Below are 13,485 nucleotides of genomic sequence, written 5' to 3'. Positions count from 1 at the left end.
GTCAAAATAAAAATATAGTGAGTAATTGCATGTAGTGCATCACAGTCATTGATCTGCTTGTATGGAGCATTCTGTATTCAGTGATACAAGTTGTGGGGCTGTGGGAGTGGGATTCCCTGTGGAAAGCAGGAGAAAAGTGTCCTCATTAGAGATAACCACCTCAAAGGAGCGTGAGAAGATAGTTTCGAGTGTGATACAAAAGGACAACTCAATTTCCAGTGTGGCATATACATTTAGGTTAGAATATAAATCTTTTAAATCTTAATCTTAGATTTTATCGTGAAAAGTGTCGACTTACACAATATGGTTTGTAATCATTTGTCCATACATATACTCACATTTTAGATTAAGTGAGATAAATAATATGGTGACATGGAATGTGGCACATGTGACTGAGAGGCCATAATTGAGAGGACAGAGTCAGTATAGATGTTACTTCAATGAACGGGATTTTCACTTTCGATGTTTCTAGATTCTACAGGAAGTTAGTGTCACAAAAGTGGATAAATCTGAAAATGATGTCAATGTTGTGACAGTAGATAACTCTGCGACCAAAGAAAGTAAAGTTGATGTGTTGTTGTTTTTTTTTGTTACGAAAGATTAGGTTGGGTGTAGTCTAATACTGAAGTCTAATTCTATTCTGAAGTGATTGTGATTCATTAGTGAGGCAACACGTGCCTCAACAATCAGCTCATCAGAAGAATCTACAGGAAGTGAGCAATACCACAAAAATGGATGAATCTGAAAATAATGTCAATGTTGTGGCAGTAGATGACTCTGCTACCGAATAATGTGAAATTTATGTGTTTTTTAGGTTAGGATGGATTAGGTTGTGTTGAGTTAGATTGGATTGGTTGGTTTGGATTAGGTTTGTGGCGAATGTTGACCGGAAGTGGCAAATACTCTGCCTGGAAAGGAGGGAGATGAGAAAATCAATAGAAGCCATTTTTAAATTGACTTCAAAAAGTAACAACATAGGCTTCTCGAATCTAGCAATTGAACAAAGAGAGAGGAATGAATTTGAAAAGAAACTCCTGTCAAGTTCACAGGATGAGTTCCTTTATCTGGAGAAGAAACACAAACGAATTTTTTGGTGAGTCAACCCCGTTTCACACACTCTACTTTTTGGACTTTCGGTTTTTGTTTTCTTTATACCAATAGCAGAATCGACCTTGAATATAACCAGAGTGGGAATATCGGAGGCCTGGACAAAATGAAAAATGGTAAGGCTACTGGCCCCAATGAAAGCTTGGAAAAGTCTTGGACCGAAGGGGTTAGATTTACTGGAACCTTTCATAAAACAAATATTTGGCGAGGAGTAGATCCCAGATTGTTGGCATGGAAGTGTTATAGTTCTCATATACAATGAAAAAGGAGTCATAACATTGGTAATGTTTGAAAGTGGTCAGGAAGGCTTGTCATTAGAGCTTATGAAGGAGCAGAGCTGTAAGTACACCATTGTCTGAATAGGAGTCATTTCAATACAATTCAGTATTATGATCCCAATTTTGATATGATTCACGGTCTTATTCTATATATTTATATGGATTAATAATTGAGGCATGCTTCAATATCCAGTTTTGATCATTTTGGACATATCAACAATAAACAGTTGCTTCAATTTTCCTCTTCCATTAATTTTTTTTCTTAGTGGGTAGTGATGGGTAAGCAGTCTTTTCCCTACTATTATATATATATATATATATATATATATATATATATATATGCATGAACTTCATCATGAAGCCAAACTGTGAAAAGTGAAAGTGCAAGGCCTTTTGAAAATGAAATGCTTCATTCATGAAGTTCCAAATATTAAAATTAAATATTAGTATGAAGCTCATACTGAGAGTATTTGAATGTTTTCAAAGTATTCATGATGAATTTATTCCTAATAAATATTTGTAAAAACAAAAAAGTCTACGAAAGTACCAAAACTTCAAACCACACTGAGCAATTGCACAGAGTTTCTTCGGCATTCAATTTGTGGAGGTTATTGTTACCAGAGGCAGCTCTTATACAACAAACTGATTCTCTCTCCTCCAAAGAAATTTGGCTTGACCATTGTTCATCCGCATGTCAACACCATTACAACTCAAAGTGCACAATGATTATCTAACAACCAATTTTCAAAACTATTTGTGGATGCTAAAAGAAAGCTCGGAGAATGGTGGACAAAACGTCTTCCTATTTCTAGGGTGGCATATAGATTCAGGTTAGGATAGTCTAAATCTTAATCTTAGATTTTATCATGAAAAGTGTCGACTTACACAATATGGTTTGTAATCATTGATTTAAATCATTTGTCCATACATATACTCACATTTTAGGTTATGTAAGATAAATAATATGGTGACAGAGAATGTGGCACTTGTGACTGAGAGGGCAATAATGCAAACTGATATGAAACTAGCTCTCAGAAAAAAGTATTATTATTTGTTTAATGTTTATGTATGTAGTTTTATATTACTGAAAATATATGTTTAATCCAATTTGAACTTTTTATATTTGAACGATATCCTGAGATATTTACCTAGAAGTTATCTAGATAGTTACCTGGATAGTTATTCAGAAGTAGTTCTCAGTAATATTATTATTTGTTTTATATGTCTTTGAAAATATGTGAAATTGGCCAAAGATTTTCGTACCCGCTTATTAAAAGAATTTGTTTCACTTATATCCATTCCTTTTCGAGAATAAAAAACCTTTGTATTGTATTGTATTGCTTCTTATGGGAGTATTCAGGCATTTCCATTCTAACATTGTATGAACACGCCCATAAGAACCAATGTTATTTATTTCCAGCCCTGCAGAGCAGAAATACATTGGAAAGTATAATTAGAATTAATACAGTGTAATTAAGTGATGAATAATTAATAATTAATGATCAGATTAATAATTCATAATAACTTTTCATCAAAATTTGAGAGAGAAATGTTACAGTCTCAGCTTAGTTTCTCCTCCAAGGTCGTATAGACGTCACGGTAACAACTGATAAGAAACACATGCCACTAAAGGACTTCAAAACAGACATAGCTGATGCCTTATTGGGCGGTTACAGCCTACCTCCCTCCAGTAACAGAGAGAGAGAGAAAGCTGCTCTTTCGAGCAAAGAGAGAGAGAAAATGAATTTCCAGAAAACGCGACTTATGCCGGAAAGGGTTATGACGTCGATTATTATGGGGGGTACACAGGAGGTTATGGTGAGAATTATGAGGACGCTGAAGAGGAGGAGAGGGGAAAACCAAATATTATGCCGAGATGGTATCGGGAGACAGAGGAGGGAGTGAGTGAGGGGATGGAGAGAGAAGTTATGCTAAGAGAAGTACGTAATCCGGGACTAAATACAGTAAGTACATAGCCAAGGTCAGAAAAAAATCTGGGTCCTCAGTCCCTGTGTCCCCTGTAGGGGGATAATTGCAATAATTTTTTTTTGTGTGGTGATAATTACCAAATCATAGAAAACTGAATCATAAAAATCTGAAAACTGTTGTTTGATATTATGTATGAGAATATCTGAAAACTATAACTGTATACTGATGGATGTGCTAGTAAACTTAATAGTCCCCTGTTGGGGACATTGGGACTCAAGAATAACAAAAGTGTGAATATTATCAAACAATTTGAACATGATAATAAAAGAGTCAAAACAAGTTTTATTCATAAAAAATACCTGCCTTATAATGTATTTTATAAACTTCAAGTCTGGTTGTTGTTTTTTAGGTGAAAAACAACTTTTTTAAATAAATTCCAAGTTTTTTTTAGCAACATGGTGATAAAATTATTAAAATTTTATTCATTTACAAGCACATGCCTTATTGGTTGATTTTAAATCTGGTTGTTGTTGTTTCTTAGCTGGAAAACAGCATGTTCAAATAATAATTCTAAAGCTTTTTTCCAGCAACATGATGATAAAATGATCAAAACTATTTTTATTTAGTAAAATTACAAAACCTAATCATGTATTTTATTAATTTTTAATCTGGTTGTTGACTTTTTTGTTTCAGATTCAAGTAGATTTGAGAAGTTTGTTGACACAGAGCTAAATGGAGATCTAAGTGATTTGGACTTGTCTGATGATGATGACTTCGATGCAGACCCTTCCTACAATGCAGCACCAAGTCATGCAGATCTTCCCAACAATATTGAAAATGTGGATCAACAAGAAGAAAGCTTGTCTGATGAGGATGGAGTGGATGTTGCAGAAGGTATGCCTAGAGAAAGAGTATTTTGGAAAAAATCCAATGAGTTTTGGCCACTACCCCCTGCTCCTGAGGCTGAAAGTATACCCGAAAATGCGTTGAATCTTCCACCAGAGTCATATGTTTCAAAGTACATACCTGAAGACATTTTTTCTCTTTTGACTGAACACACAAATAGGAGATTTCTACAGGAAAAAGGTACTGAGCTAGGTATTACAGTAGAAACAATGAGAAAGTTTATTGCTGTAACTGTAAAAATGTCCCTTCTTAACTTTCCTAGGATTAGAATGTACTGGGCAGCTGACACTAGAGTTCCCTTTGTGGCTTCTCAGATTAGTCGAGATTTGTATTTCAAGATCCGAGCACATTTAAAACTTGTAAGTGATGCAGAAGTAAGTAATGATGAAAAAGCTGCAAGTAAATTTTGGAAGGTAGGCCCCTTCATGAAGTCTGTCCAAGTTGGATGCCTTTTGAACCCAAGAAAGAGTAAAGTTGCTGTTGACGAACAAATGATCCCATTTTGGGGTCATGCACCTGCAAGGCAAGTCATAAAGACAAAGCCTAATCCATGTGGATTAAAAAACTTTGTTGTAGCTGCTGCTGATGGGCTACCCCTAGACTTTTTTTCTACCAAGGCAAAGGAGATCTTATTGTTTCAGAAGAAAATCTACAACACCTAGATGTAGGTGGAAAAGCTGTTCTTAAGCTCATTAGAAGTTTCCCAAGTGGTGTATGCATATACCTTGACAGATTTTTCACTTCTCAAGTTCTTTTGGACACTCTTTTCTCAGAGGCTGGAGCAACTGGAACAGGTACCTTGAGCAAAAAAAAAGTGCCTCATGCTTCAAAATTAAAGAAGGACTCTGAACTAGAAAGAGAAGGTCGGGGTTCTGTTGACCAATCAGTTAGATCAGATGGACAGGTGGCTATAGTAAAATGGTATGATAGCAGGCCAGTGCATTTAATTTCTAACAAGGAAGGTGCTTTCCCCTTGGACACCTGCCAAAGATGGTGTAGAACTGAAAAAATATATATTGAAGTGAGCAGGCCCAATGTTGTCAAGGCTTACAACACAGAAATGGGTGGGATTGATTTGTTGGATAGAATGATTAGTTACTATAGAATTGATTCCAGAACAAAAAAATGGACTGTTCGTGTAATCACTTTTTTGATTTTGCACTGGCAGCAGGGTGGATCGAGTACCGTAGAGATCAACATGCATTAGGAACTCACAAAAGGACATTTATGATCTGTTTGATTTCAGGAAGCAGTATGCACATCTTCTAGTGTATGGGAAACATCAAATGAGTGATGAATCAAGTGACAGTGACTATGAGCCACGCTTCTCAAGTTTGGCCCCTCATAAACGAGCTCGAGTAGCACATCCACCAGATGCCCTACAAAACAAAAATGTACTTCATATGCCAGAATTTTCTCAACCAGCAACAAAGAACCGGTGTAGGATGCCAGGCTGCTCAAACAACAAGGCAAGAATAAGATGTTCAACATGTAAGGTGTTCCTTTGCCTTCAAGAGAAGAGGAATTGCTTCCAGCTGTACCACAACTTTTAAATTTTTATTTTTTTCTACAATAAATGAAAAAAAAATAATATTAATTTTTCTAACTATACAAATATACTTGGAATTATGCAAATAAACTGTGTTCATGGTAGTTTGTCTTATTACTTTACCATATGAACCGATTTCCAAAGATTCTGATTCTTCAGAAAAATAAGGAAATAGGGAAGGTCAAAGTCCTGATGTCCCTTATGGGGGACATCACAATTAAGGGTTGTAAGAATAAAAAAAAAATGTTTAATAGTTTTACTGTGTCAATACTATCAAACAGTATCGCGTTAGCTCTCATACAGTGCAGACGTACTCGTAGTGTAGTGCAGTAGAAGTAGTGAGTCAGCAGTTGATTGTTCACGGTATTTAAGTGGAACAAAACATTGCATCAAATTTCGGTTAAAATCCGCCGTCTTTATGCAATCGAAGTGACCTACTTTCGCGCGGCCTTCAATTTTCGTTCGCGCTCGCGTTTCCGCGATCGTGAGTGAGTACGAGGGCTTTTCGAAAAGTATGTTCGCAAATTATTGACTATGGCTACGTCAAGTGGAAAATTGTTGAAACTACCCAGTTTTCTTGCCCCGGAGTTTGAAGAGCAAGAAGACGAGGAAAGCAACATCGAGAACATGGACACCACCAAACCATCAGAGATCCAGTGTTCACCGGATCGTTATATTAAATCAAATAAGCTCCATTCAGCCGCCGAGCATGCACTCTTCATCGCCTGGAAGGAGTCGGATGAGAAGAGAAAGCAGCTAGAGAAGAGCAACGTAGAACTTCAGCGGAGAATTGAAGACTTAGAATTGCGATTTCAAAAAATAGAACAGAACATTCAACAACCATGCAGTCCAGCAGTTGCTGAAAACTACTCAACTAATGAGGAGGAGTTGGCAAAAGAGACTGAGTGGATCAGGGCCCGTAACAAACGTACTACAAAGAAGAGGAAACTAAATAGTACTTTGTCTCCTGAACCAAAGAATGAGCCTACTGGTAACCATCGTCAGTTGAACAAAATCACCTCATTGCAGAAGAATAAAGGTGAGGAAATAAAGAACAAGAAGAAAGAAACGCCACCGCCACCAATCATAGTGGATGGTATAAAGAGCCTGGAGTCTCTTCATAAAAGTTTGAAAAAAGTGACTTCAGATGAAAAATTTAGAATAAAGCTCTTGAGTAGAGAGACTTTCAAAGTAAATTCAGTAGATTCAGAAACGTACAGAAATATTACAAAAGAATTAATCAACGATGGTTTCAACTGGCACTCGTATGAAAACAAACAGGTGAGACCCATAAGAGTGATGATAAAAAAACTTCATCACTCCTGTAGTATAGAATCCATAATGGAGGACTTAAAGGCTAAGGGATTGCTAGTGGTAGATGTAGTGAATAAGTTGAAGTGGAAAACTAAAGAACCATTAGACATGTTCATGGTTTCGTTCAGCGCAGAAGAGAATGTTAAGAAGGTTTTTGAACTTAAACATATTCTGGGTTGCAGAGTAGAAGTTGAAGCATTGAAGAAAGTTAATCAAATACCTCAATGTAAGCGTTGCCAGGCTTTCAACCACACTCAGGCTTATTGCAACAAGGAGGCCAGATGTGTGAAGTGCGCTGGAAAACATGCATCAAAGGAGTGTACGAAACCTAGTGAAGCACTACCGAAATGCATTCATTGTGGTGAAGCTCATCCTGCAAGCTACCGTGGTTGCTCTGTAGCAATTGAGTTACAAAAAATACGTAACTCGAGTAGGGTAGCCAGTAAGAATATAACATCAAAAAATGTTGTCGATTCTCAGGCTCGGAATGTGGCTAATTCTCAAAGTAGGCCCACTCAACATCAAAGTAGGCCCACAGAAAAGAGAATGACTTTCGCCGAAATCGTATCCAAAGAAAATAAATCGCAGATGAAGAAAAATGAAGAAGTAAAAGACACCTCACAAATCCTACAGCTCATCTTATCTAAACTTGATAAACAAGAGAAAATAATTTCATCCCTTCAATCTCGCATCGAGAAATTAGACAATAATAGACAACAAAAACCAAAATGATTCGTTCACTAAACATAATGGAATGGAACGCAAATGGACTCTTACAACGACAACTGGAATTGGAAGCAGTTCTAAACATAGATAATGTAGATATTTGTCTCATTTCTGAGTCTCACTTTACAAAACAGTCCTACATAAAATTTAAAGGTTACAGGACCTACCACGCCTTACATCCCAACAATGTTGCGAGAGGGGGGAGTTCAATCATAATCAAAGAGAGCATTCAGCATAATGAACACGTTAAATTAGAAACTGAACAAATTCAATTGATAGGAGTATGTGTGGAAGCAGTTAATTATCGATTTGTAGTTGCAGCTGTCTACTGTCCTCCTCGATATTCTGTCCTACTAGGAAACGAAGAACAGTAGGAAATAATTATCCATTGGAAATAAGAGAAATGACTGCAGAGAAAAGAAGAGCTAGAAGGAGGTGGCAGCATTCACGTTCTCCTCAAGATAAAAGATTACTGAATACTCTCACACAGGAACTGAAAAGAGAGATACAGTTTATTAAAAATGAATCAATCAACAGTTACTTGAGTAATTTGACAGGACAAGGCAACACTGATTACTCACTATGGAAGGCTTCTAAGAAAATAAAAACACCCATCCAACAAGTTCCCCCTATTAGGAAACTGAATAGACAATGGGCCAAGAATAATGAAGAAAAGGCACAGGCATTTGCTGATCATCTTGTGAATGTCTTCCAGCCAAACGTTGCAGCTCAAGAAGATCTAGAAATTGAAGGTAACATCATGCAGGAAAATCAAGAACTAATGAATGTCTCAGTAGAAGAAGTGAGAAAGGAAATAAAACTTATGAATGCTAAGAAAACTCCAGGATTTGACCTGATAACTGGCTTAGTCCTGAAGCATCTACCAAGGAAAGCACTCATCAAGCTAAAAAACATCCTGAATGCTTCATTCAGACTCAGACTTGTACCAGGAGTCTGGAAAGTAGCTGAAGTTATAATGTTACTCAAGCCAGGAAAAGAACCACATGAAGTAGCTTCATACAGACCAATTTCATTGTTACCTGTGTTATCAAAGTTGTTTGAGAGGATATTATTGAGTAGACTCAAGCCAATAATTGAGAGAAAGCAATTAATTCCTAATCATCAATTTGGTTTCAGAAAAAAACACTCCACAATTGATCAAGTACATAGGATAGTTAATATAATAGAGAAGAGCTTGGAAGAAAAAAAGGTTTGTTCAGCAGTTTTTCTCGACATAGGGCAAGCTTTTGACAAAGTATGGTTTGAGGGACTTCTTTATAAACTGAAGAAAATGCTTCCTAAGCAATTTACAGAAATATTGCAATCATATTTGACAGGAAGGTACTTTAGAGTCAAATATGAAGATTCATATTCTGATCTAAGAGAGATAAAAGCAGGAGTTCCGCAAGGAAGTATTTTAGGACCAGTCCTTTATCTTCTCTTCACTAGTGATATCCCTAATTTGGAGGAGAATACCACAGCCACGTTCGCAGATGACACCGCCCTACTAGCAGTAGACAGTGATGTTGGTATTGCAACAGCGAAGCTTCAGAGATCTGTCAACAAGATACAAGACTGGACCAAAAAGTGGAGAATGAAGCTCAATGAGGAAAAGTCGATTCATGTTAACTTCACCAACAAGAGAGCTGTGTACCTTCCAATCAACATCAATGGAATTAATATACCACATGAAAATCAAGCTAAATACCTAGGTATGACTCTTGATGCTAAGCTTCGCTGGAAAGAGCATGTCAAAAAGAAAAACTGAACATAAAATACAAGAAATTCTACTGGCTTATTGGAAGAAACTCATCACTTTCAATACCAAACAAATTGCTCCTCTACAAGCAGATCTTCAAACCTGTTTGGACCTATGGAATACAACAGAAATATGACAGCAGAAATGATAGAGTACTACGAACAGCTTTGGAGAGTTCTAAAAACTCTGTCACTGCTAAGAAAGATCAAAGAGGCAGTATTCAAACACCTCACAAAAAATAGATGATGGGCCAATTGAAAAACATATAAATTCTTTCAGACCAACAATTTCACATTATCGGCGAGAGCATGCCCCAAATAGGTTATATTTAGCTAGTGACTTATCATTCGTGAAAATGCATGGTGACTTCATATCTAGATATGGAAATGTTTGCTCCTACGAAAAATACCGAACAGTTGCTAGAAAGATGAATATTTCGGTAGTCAAACTTGGACACGAGGAGGGTGAAGGGTGAAGGGTGTGAGGAGTTTAATATGCACAGCAACACACACAACAAACAAAATCTGGATGATTCCTGTGAAATTTGTAAGAAATAAAAAAGACACATTGATAGGGCAAAGAACTCAAGAAATTTATACAATTCTGCGTATCCTGCAGATCTGCGTCATCGGCGGTTCAGAATCAAGGAGGCGGTGAAGAAGCCAGCGAAGGAGGAGGAGAAGACACCAACGGAAAGAAAAAGATGAAGATTTGACTTCAATAATCTAATGTGATGACATGGAAAAAGTAATTATGTTGCCACGTCTAGATATGTTTAAATCAGCTATATTCACTCACAGAATAATTGCACTCACAGAATATTGAAAGTTTTGTACCTGTTGGTAAGAAACAGAAACATTCAAAGCCCTTCGCTGCTGTTTGGCACGAAGCCTTATTTGGAAGAACCAAAGATGAATTAGCAAATTCTATCAGTTTTTTTCTGGCAAAACGGGATGCAAAACGAATCACTCTGTGGCTAGACAATTGCACAGCACAAAATAAGGTCTTTGTTTTCATTTTTTTTTTTTTTTGTAATAAATTCTGATGAAATTGCTTGTGATGAAATAATTATACGGTATTTTGAACCAGGGCATACATTCATGGCAGCCGATTCATTTCATAACAGAGTTGAGCTGTCAATGCAGAGAATGTGCAATAAATTTAACGATTTTGAAGATTTTGTTAAAGCTGTAAAAAATGCATCACCTAACACTGAAGTTTTGGCCTTGGACCTGAAACATTTCTTTGAATGGAAAGACTACTCCTCACAGTACAAGTTGTCCAAGACAAATCCTAGGCCCTACCTCCATGATATGGTTGAAGTCATATTCACAAGAGCATTAAAAACTATCAAATACAGGAATGACTTCCTCACTGATGAGTACACAGAATTGAACTTCCTGTCTGCTTCTATTACAAAAATAGGTATTCTTCCACATCCACAGGAAAAACCAAATTTATTGGCATAAGTGCAGCGAAAAGACAGAACATTTTGAATAATCTTGGTGGTTTATTCGAGAAGAACCGGATCACTTTCACATGATAGAATATTGAATCTACTTCAAGACGGTCACGAATGCTAAATAGCATTACTGTATTATTACAGTAATAATATAGCATACTAATAATACAGCATACTTTATATTATACATACAGTATATAATAAAGCACTACAAATCATTACGTATTCTTTTTGGTCAATTACTCTAAAGTACAGTAACACATTTATTATTCTCTTTAAAAATTTGTAGTAACTTACTCTACCTACCTAAAAATCATTATTTTCATCAATTTTAGTTTGCTTTATCTTATCAACTTTAATTATACTAATTTTTTGAGTTGATTTTTACATATAAAACATGAGCTACCTCAACTTGAATTTAAATAAAGACACTAAATATTTAATCAATTTGAATTTGACTGATTTCCTGAGTTAGGAATTTCTGTAATGTAAAATCCTTATGCATGAGGAGGATTTCTTACATAAAATTGGGGGAGGGAATGTGCAAAATTCTGTTTCAGAAGTTGTTGCTGCGTCTCATGGAGAGATTTCACTAGCAAGCTGTTTGAAACCAGGGTGAAGAAGTGGTTCCGGCAGGCTGGGACCAGAATTTACAATCAATTGAAAACTTCAAAATAATGGAATTGACTAGAATTTATTTATCACGTTATATAAGATAGTAGTCGAATAAAGATTAAAAATTTGTTTTGAAAAATATGTTGTCTCTCATGTTGTCAGTCTGTATTATTTCTTCTAGTAGACTACATATTTTTTTAAACAAATTTTTAATCTTTAGGCTATTCCACTCCAGTGCAAGAAGTGCCTAAATTCATTTTTTTATCCTGCTTCATTGGAGGTAATAGAGGAATTTTTTAGTGTGTTCAAAGTATCCAGGATGAATTTAAGTTATTCTTACTAATTATTTATTAAACCAGAAAAGTTCGTTCCGAAACGTCAACCCAAACTTAGCAATTGCACAAAGTTTCAGCCCGCGATTCCTGCAAGTCATTGTTACTAGAAGCAGCTCTATTTTGAATTTCACAACATTCAAGTAAATGTATGCAAAATTTTCCCTGTTTTGTTTCACCTGCAATTATTATCATTATTGCAATATAAATATATGATTTAATATTGTTTTAAACTTTAACAATAGAATAATCAAGAAAATGATATTTTCATAGTACTAATTTGAAATATGATTTGAATGATCATTCTCATACATAATGGCTAGTAAATTGGTAATGCTTGATATAATGGTCAGGGAGGCTAGTCATTAGAGTTATGAAGGAGCACAGCTGTAAGTACACCATTGCCTGAATCCCCTCTAGGCAAGGTGGCGCCGATATCACCAGGAGTCCCAAGAGTCGGAAGAAAAATAGTATACTTCAATCTTAATAAAAGACCATCAGAGAATAAGAAACATGCGGGTGTCCCATAACACAAAATGTATTTGTGTTACAGTTTGGTATTTCTATCCCTCTTTGACCTTTTACCTCTCTCTCCACTCAAAAATATAAAATCATTTATATTTCAAGGACTTTTATTAAATCTAGGAAATGATCTTTATTTAATCTTTCTTCGTCCTTTCTCCACTCTTGTACATTTTAATGGACCATTATTAAATCTTGATTAAATCTCATCTTCATTGTAAAAATAAAACTAGGCCTATTATTGAATCTATTTTGGAAATGTTTTCAAATACTAGGTTTCTGTTCAGCACTTTCAATTTCCCAACATTTAATAAATGCTAAATTTTCCTTGTTTTGTTTCACCTGAGATTATTATCATTAGGTCTATTATAATATGTATGTTTTAATGTTGTTTTAAACATTTGACAATGGAATGATGGAAAAGTAATATTTTTATAGCAATAGATTCAAATATGATAGGATTGTGTGAACTGGCGACTGCATGTAGAAAGCAGGAGAAATGTGTCCCTATGAGAGACAACCAACTCAAAGGAGCGTGAGAAGATAGTTTTGAGTGTGATGCAAAAGGGCATCTCGATTGCCAGGGGGGGGGGGCATATACATTTAGGTTACAATAGTAATCTTTTTAATCTGATTTAATTTGAATAAAATCCAAGATTTTATCGTGAAAAATTGCAACTTTCACATGGCTTGCGATCATCGATTTTAATCATTTATCAAAAAATGTTATTTAGCTATCTTTTTTAATAATCTAAATAGTTCTATATTTATTATAATTGACATTTCATGCCAAAGTCTAATCCAGACAGTTATTATAAGGAAATTGATCTTCAGCTTCTTGAACTAGGATTACACAATCCACCAGAAGGCGAATCAGGCGAACCTTTTACTATGGAGGGGGAAGGGGAAAAGCAAGAAAAAATCCCCCTATAACAGCAGCACCCTCGATCCTCCGCCAAAAACACCTCCAAACCATCATCCTCCCA

At 35.8% G+C, this 13,485-nt stretch overlaps 1 protein-coding gene across 1 annotated transcript; it reads left to right on the top strand.

The window, feature by feature from the left end:
• Positions 1 to 6,303: 6,303 nt before the first annotated feature.
• Positions 6,304 to 10,275, top strand: LOC120354517. Its single transcript, XM_039441841.1, has 3 exons — positions 6,304 to 7,588; positions 8,367 to 8,561; positions 10,187 to 10,275. The coding sequence occupies exons 1-3, from the start codon at positions 6,304 to 6,306 to the stop codon at positions 10,273 to 10,275; spliced, it is 1,569 nt and encodes a 522-aa protein (XP_039297775.1).
• Positions 10,276 to 13,485: the final 3,210 nt, after the last annotated feature.

This window comes from Nilaparvata lugens, chromosome X (assembly GCF_014356525.2).
Source record: "Nilaparvata lugens isolate BPH chromosome X, ASM1435652v1, whole genome shotgun sequence".
NCBI classification, from domain to species: Eukaryota; Metazoa; Arthropoda; class Insecta; order Hemiptera; family Delphacidae; genus Nilaparvata; species Nilaparvata lugens.
Note: the sequence above shows the minus strand (reverse complement) of the source record. Positions and strands in the feature narration are given on the sequence as shown.

Bases quoted from the DNA above. Each gene is read 5' to 3' on its own strand.
- LOC120354517 (XM_039441841.1), top strand. From the start codon at position 6,304: ATGGCTACGTCAAGTGGAAAATTGTTGAAACTACCCAGTTTTCTTGCC. The intron at 7,589-8,366 runs GTAGGCCCACTC...GTAATTTGACAG, and splicing joins GAATGTGGCTAATTCTCAAA to GACAAGGCAACACTGATTAC. The intron at 8,562-10,186 runs GTAACATCATGC...CGTATCCTGCAG, and splicing joins AGAAGATCTAGAAATTGAAG to ATCTGCGTCATCGGCGGTTC.